Source organism: Rhincodon typus, chromosome 24 (genome assembly GCF_021869965.1).
Source record: "Rhincodon typus isolate 14 chromosome 24, sRhiTyp1.1, whole genome shotgun sequence".
Classification (NCBI taxonomy): Eukaryota; Metazoa; Chordata; class Chondrichthyes; order Orectolobiformes; family Rhincodontidae; genus Rhincodon; species Rhincodon typus.
The window spans coordinates 36,064,577-36,071,727 of NC_063355.1; the positions used below are offsets into that span (position 1 = coordinate 36,064,577).

At 38.2% G+C, this 7,151-nt stretch overlaps 1 protein-coding gene across 3 annotated transcripts in view; it reads left to right on the forward strand.

Moving 5' to 3' along the window:
• Positions 1–6,046, forward strand: part of ube3b (ubiquitin protein ligase E3B) — a 23,347-nt gene extending 17,301 nt beyond the window's left edge. For 2 of the 3 annotated variants that reach the window (XM_048611493.1, XM_048611494.1), the window contains exons 11-15: positions 1,063–1,183; positions 1,837–2,014; positions 3,650–3,813; positions 4,486–4,653; positions 5,586–6,044. In XM_048611493.1, the coding sequence (XP_048467450.1) occupies positions 1,063–1,183; positions 1,837–2,014; positions 3,650–3,813; positions 4,486–4,653; positions 5,586–5,761 (807 nt within the window). In that variant the 3' untranslated portion in view covers positions 5,762–6,044. Of the gene's footprint in view, positions 1–1,062; positions 1,184–1,836; positions 2,015–3,649; positions 3,814–4,485; positions 4,654–5,585 lie in introns of all 3 variants that reach the window. The other variant, XM_048611495.1, reaches the window with a different exon arrangement.
• Positions 6,047–7,151: the final 1,105 nt, after the last annotated feature.

A 7,151-nucleotide genomic window follows, 5' to 3' on the forward strand; every position in this document is an offset into this window, starting at 1 on the left:
ACACACACACACACACACACACACACACACACACACACACACACACAGAGTAACACTTCCAGTGAATATCAGGTCAATTCCTTTTAAATGGTGCAGCAGTCCTTCGACTAGTCCTTTTCCCATTTCAAACCACAATCAAAAAGATACCAAAATATAAAATGAAGGCATGGTCTTTAGTACAGAAATACTAGAATTATAGAATGGGATGATCAGCACTTGAAGGTGAATGGTGGTTTTCTTTCAGGTGTTGGTGATGCTGTGTCGGTTTCCTAGCGTTTTTTGTTTTTATTTCAGATTTGTTATTTTTGACCGGTTTCTGCATTATGCAACACTGCAATGTGTGCATTGTTACCTCTAGATTCTCCCCCTTTCTACCCATATGTTATCCGAAATTAAAGTTTTTAAAATTAGTTGATGTATTTTAGTGGTGACTGCAAAGACTGAAATCCCCTCTCTATCTCTCTCTCTCAGCGCATTGTACAAGCAGACACGTCACGCAAGCTTTTCATTTAAGGGAAAGATTAGTAGGAAATACTTCCAGTACATCAGAGGCTAATAAAAAACATTTCAATGCCCAGATCGAATCAAAAATAGTAAAATACTGAGATTTGATTGGAATCTTTTTTAAAACCCCTTTTTCACCTGATACCATTTTTCAGAAAATGTTTTCTGCCTCGTAATAAAAATGTGTGGAGGTTTGGCCTCAAATAACTGGCCAATTGTTCCATTTACAAAAGGAAATGTCATTGATGCTATTGCTGTAACTCTTCTGTTTTGACAGCAGTTACCTTTGACATTTGTGCGCTGCTGGTTTACTCCATTTCTTTGCATTTTATCTTGTGATACACATCTAATCATTTGCTTTACATCTTAAAATAGGTAGGAGGTTCGAGAGGAACAGTTTTTTGCAGTTATCATGGCAGTTTCTGAGTGAGACTCTGAGCTAAAAGTGGTGTAATGTGTCTGTCTCACACCAAAATTTTCTGATACCACATCCACTTTGCCACCAGATATCCTTTCAGCTTCTCACCTGATGTTAATGAATTGTCCCGTTCTCTTCAGTGCATGGCTATGGTCCATTCCCATGAGCTGCTACGGAAATTCATCTTGTTTTTAAGTCGAGACGAGCAATGTGGTGATATCTGCGTGTGCTTGGAGGGAAGCCATACACTTTGTCTGCAGGGTGAGTGTTCCAAGGATAGCAACTTATTTAAGGTTATGCTTACTTTGGCAAAATAAAAACATTGTGTGCCGGGTTGCCAGTTATCCTGTATGTCACTGATTGAGTGGACCCCAGTTTTCTGTGTTCTGAAGTAAGATAATACCAGGGCACTCTGAGAGTGATATAAAAGATTATTGGAAGCGATTACAAGGCAGGTTTCAGATAAAATGACCCAAACATGATTTCCCTTCCTGAACAGTTAATAAAGTTAGATGCTACAATTTATTTCAATGCTTCTAGGGTATTGAGGGAGAAAATAAATTCCCTGTACTCACCATTATCAGAGGGTTTTTGTTGGTAAACTGCATGTGAATTTTGTTTAACCTTGCATATGATGTCTTCCATGGCTTGATTAATTTACTGATGCTCACTGTTCAAGCTCACCCATGGAGGGAAATTTGGCCAAGTGTTAAAAAGCTGCAAGTGCTTAATGAACCAGAGCCTAGTATGAGTCAGTGCAGTCAAGAAAAGTGAAGAGAAAATTGGGAGGGGAACTGAATTAAGTTAATCTTATTTGGACTATGGAACAGGATAGTCTCTGAATATTGATAAAAGTGGCTGTTCATCCTTAACTTGCATTTTTTTCAAAATTAAATTTGTCCAACCTGACACAGGGAATCTAATTTATCTGGCCTACCTGTCTGAGAAAGTTTTGGAGGAGGAGACAAATCACTTGGTCAGTGTGCTGACTGCCATGCTGTCGTATTGCCAGAAATATGTATCTCAGAAGAAGTCCAACCTGACGCACTGGCATCCAGTACTTGGCTGGTTCTCACAGACTGTTGATTATGGGTATGTGCTAGCAGTGGATGTCTGTATCATTAAGTTTATCTGATAATGTCTGTCAAGCTCATATTGTGTTTATTTCATTTCTCTATTCGTTGACCTCTGTAATCTGAGCCTCTCTCGGTGGAATCAGTGGTTTAGGATTTTCATTTGTGCTGTGTTTAATGTGTACTTTTGCTTGTCCTGGAAGGATTTGATATTAACACTGTGGAAAAAATGGTGTCAAAATGTTCCTTAGCAATTGGTGCTTATTGTCATTAATTTGCAATTATTCTGACCATTTTGCAATACAATTTTTTTCTGATTATTTAGTAGACTATGTCTTGTAAATCCCAACTCAGGGGTGATGGCTTAAACTTTCCTTTCTTGTTGTTTGTAAGAGTCTGAAGTGAAATCCGTTATGGAAACCTGAAAAATATCATTGAGTGTGAGTCCAAATTATACGTCATAACATAATTCAGCACTAAATCCCACCATTTTAAACTGATTCCACAAGAATAATTGATGTTGCAATAATATCAGGTTAGAAAAATGGGTTTGATTGAGAAATAAGTGTCACTATTTCGGTTGAACACACGCATATTAAAAAGATTTGAAGATAAAGATTGATGTAGGAGTTAGCCATGATGAACTCCATTACAGCTAGCAGGAAAAGAATATACCTAAAAGGGATTGTGGAGAATTAATGCACATTGTATTACAGGTAGTCCCAGATTTACGAACGTCTTTCTTACAATAGTTGTACTTATGAATGTAATCCCGTGCAGGGATTTTAAAGATCTGACATACAAACATTTCCTGTACTCTCAAATGTCTATTTTATATCGTCCTGGTTTGTGTTGCAACTTGCATACAAATCGACTTGCAAACGGATCCTGGAGGCTGCCTGTAATTAAATTCGTGCTTGCCATAGATAACATAAACAATTGTAAAATGTAAAAATATAGTTCAATAAACAGCAGGCCTGGCAAGACACATGGTAACATCACACCTGGCCATGAAAGTAAAATGTTAATTACAGAATACTGGATAAGTTGTGTCAATCGTACAAACTTAAAGCTTTGAGCATTTGTGAAATTGGCTAGTTTCAACTCAACAGACAAAAGTTATGAAGGAAATACGTCTGATCGAAGTTAACCCTAAAAAGAGTTAAAAGCTATATATTACTTAATTGCAGAAAATACCAATGCAGACATTGTCCTCAAATTGACTCTTTCAAACAAGACAACCAGAAAGAAAATTTGTGTGTTAAAATAGAAAATCTCTGACTGGTGCAGTAGAAGGTCCTCTCCTGAAGTTGGACTAAAGACATATGGTGTAGCTATATTAAACCAGCTTTACACTGAGCCTTTTCCCCAGACCAGATTGCCTTATGAAAGCCTGTTTCTCACTTGTGCATGTGATGACTTGAGTGCATGTGATGGCTTGAGTGTAAAACTTGAGGTTCCGGTTCTTTCCTTCAATATTGACATTTTCACATTGAGCTGTGCTTTATAAAATCCAGTTTTCACCTAACAATAAAAGTCAAGCCACAAACAAATAAAGTCCATGACAACAAAATGCAAACTTAATAGGTGTGATTGCAGAAGTGTCAAACGAGGAAAATTTCTCCCATGTCTCCTTCATTGTGTCTTTTCTCAGGTTGAATGAAGCAATGCCTCTAGTCACCAAGCAGTTACAGTACTTGTGGAGTGTGCGGGTCATTCGCATGCTGTTCCATGACGTGTTGAGCAAGAAACTGGCTGAGACCCAAGACATGGCAAATACTCAATTCTCCAGTCCTTCTAACAACATTCATGTCAAAAGTAAGCAACTGTTTTAGTTTGCATCTTTAATAAAACACAATAATCTAAGGGCCCAGCTTCCCTGATGGCTCAGTGAACATCCGAATTGCCCAGTTGTGATATCAAGTCGTGCAGACTTTTGGACTGATCTCAGCTGAGGCATTACACCTGGCCTCAGCATCTCTGAGCTGGAAGGGGATGGGGAATGTATTAGCCAGGGTTCCTCCTGCTGATGGCCTTTGTGGACACTAAGTAAAGGCTGTATTTTGCTTATGTCCTAACTGTCTAGACTCATAATTGAAAAATCATTATGACAAGGAGGTACATGGAGCCACAGACACCTGAGGCACCAAATCTCATAAGTCAATGCTGTAAAGAAAGAAGAAAACTAATGGAAACGTGATTTGCATTTGAAAGTAGACAGCTGTGTGATCTATCTGGTGGTAAAATGCTTCTTTCATTTCCAGGTCTGGGATTGGAAACTCTACCTGACCATAGAAATAAGCCTTCCCTCTTTCCTGTGGCAGTAAACTACCCAACTGAAATGAGATTGGAGCAGTTTGTGTTGTGCAAAGTCTGTGCTTTGCCTGGAAATGCATGCTTCTAGCAGTGGGAAATTGGGAATGTGCTACAATCAGTATCCAGATGAGTATAAAAAGACCTTTCCATATAATGGTTTGATTTTTCTCGTAGATCTCTTCATACGAGCATTTCAGAAGTCGGCGTCCATGCGAAACATTCTGAAGCCAGTGGGTGGGAAGCGTGTGGACTCTCCTGAAGTGCAAAAGGTCTGCAGTATCTGTGTGCTATATCAGACAGCACTGACTACACTCACTCAGATTCGACTCCAGATTCTCACAGGTCAGTTTTGTATTTTGGAGTATCCTGATAAAATCAGTGTTTTTTGTGTGTTTCAGACAAGATATATTTCCAAATGAATGAAGTCAGGTACACAATGGAAAGGCATTTCACCTAACCAGCTATCTACAATGGAGCATCATTCAGCTGAAGATGAGAAATTTAACCAGTGTAATTTTTCCAATTGCCATTTCTAATTTATTTACTTGTTAAATATTTATTCACTTTTGAAGCTGTAATAGATTCTATTTCCACTATTATTTCAACTAAGTCTCTGCAATGTCTCTCTGTAAATACTTTCTCCTTTTTTTATTCTTTTGGTGATCATTTTGAATTTGTGCTCTCCAATTACCAACTCAATGGAAATAATTTTTGTTTCTTTACCTTCTAAATGCATTTCAAAATTTAGAGCAACTGTACTACATCTGTTGAAACTTTCCTTTCATGAATGAAAAGGCAAGTTGTTTTTCACTAATTTCATTATTACTAAAGCCTTTAATCCCTCCTATCATTTTAACAAGTCTCTTCTGGACCCCTTCTGTAACCTAGGCTTCAATCCTAAAGAAGGTCCCCAAAACTTTACAGAATACTTTTGTGACTTTGCCACTGATTCACCCAAGTTTAGAGTGACCTTTTTTAAAATCAGTCTATAAAATCTAGATTCAAAAACAGCTTTTTCAATTTAGTCTTTCACATTTACGAATCATGTGAGGCATTGTATCTATTGACTGAGCCATTAGGAAAACCTAGTAAATAAAAAAAAGCTAAAAATATCTAAAATAAAACATTTGAGTCAGAAATGGGGAGATCGACATATGTACATTGTAAATGATTTTTAATGGGGGCTTCATGATGAATTGACTGCACATTCTTACCTATCTTGTATCCAGGGATTGGGACTTTGTGTTTTGAACAGTTTTGTATTTGTGTTTCAGGGTTAACCTATTTGGATGATTTGTTGCCCAAGTTGTGGGCATTCATTTGTGAGCTAGGGCCCCAAGGGGGCCTAAAGCTTTTCCTTGAGTGCCTGAACAATGATACTGAGGAATCCAAGTGTCTTCTTGCAATGCTAATGTTGTTTTGTGACTGCTCACGGCACCTGATCACGTAAGTTTGTGTGAGATTTGGGATAAACCTGCATGGGGTAGTGGGTTGATCAGGGAGGAACAGAACAATCTACTTTAAAGGGGAGCAGACGTTAAAGGTCAGGTCCTTCTGCTCTAAAATACTTCCTAATTTTATAGATGAAATTAGTAAGGAAAGCAGTCATTCATTTTGTTTTTAAATGTTCTTTCTCTTGCCTGTACAATGTCAGATGGGATCATGCCCTCTAGACACTCTGGTAACCTGACTGGTGAGAAATGTCAATAAAAGATCAAATCAAATCAAATCAAATGTCCCGATGCTTATTCTAATGGAAAGAACATTTGTCACAACTCTAAACCAAACATGTCTTTGTGTTGAACCCCAGAATATGGGAGAGATACTAAATGAATATTTTCCGTCAGTTTTACTGTGGAGAAACAAATTTCGATGTTTTAAAAAGTTAACATTACAGAAGAGGAAGTTCAGGAGGCCTTAGAGAATATAAAGGCGGATAAATCTCCAGGACCTGATCTAATGTATCCCAGAACATTGTGGGAAGTAAGGAAGGAAATCACGAGACCCCTTGCAGAACTATATGCATCATCTTTAACTATGGGTGAGGTGCCTGATGACTGGACGTTATCTAATGTTGTACCTTTGTTTAAGAAGGGTTGTAAGGAGAAACAGGGGAACTATAGACCTGAGTCTAACATCGGTCGTGGGTAAATTGTTGAAGGTGATTATAAAAGATAAGATTTATGGACATTTAGAGAGGCAAAAATTGATTAGGGATAGTCAGCATGGTTTTGTGCGAGGAAAATCGTGTCTCACAAAGTTGTTTTCTAAGGAAGTTACCAAAAAGATTGCTGAAGGCAGAGCGGTAGACGTTGTTTACTTGGATTTTAGTAAAGCCTTTGACAAGGTTCCGCTTGGTAGACTAATTAGTAAGGTTAGATCACACAGAATTCAGGGTGAGCTTGCGAATTTGATACATGATTGGCTTCATGGCTAGAGACAAAGAATGGATCAGTTCTGGGTCCTCTTTTGTTTGTCATTTATATAAATGATTTAGATGAGAATATAGAGAGCATGCTTAGTAAGTTTGCGGATGACACCAAAATTAGTGGCATAGTAGACAGTGAAGAAGGTTTTCTGAGATTATAAAGGGATCTTGATCAAATGGGTCAATGGGCTGAAAAATGGCAGGTGGAGGTGTTGCATTTTGGTACAACAACCGAGTGTAGGGCTTAGACAATTCATGGTAGGGCCTTGGATAGTGCTGTAGAACAGAGGGACCTAGGGGTGCAGGTGCATAATTCCTTTTGACGTTTGTGTCACATATAGACAGGGTGATTAAAAAGGTGAGATAACAAGGTGTAGAGCTGGATGAATACAGAAAATGAAGAAGGGTCTAG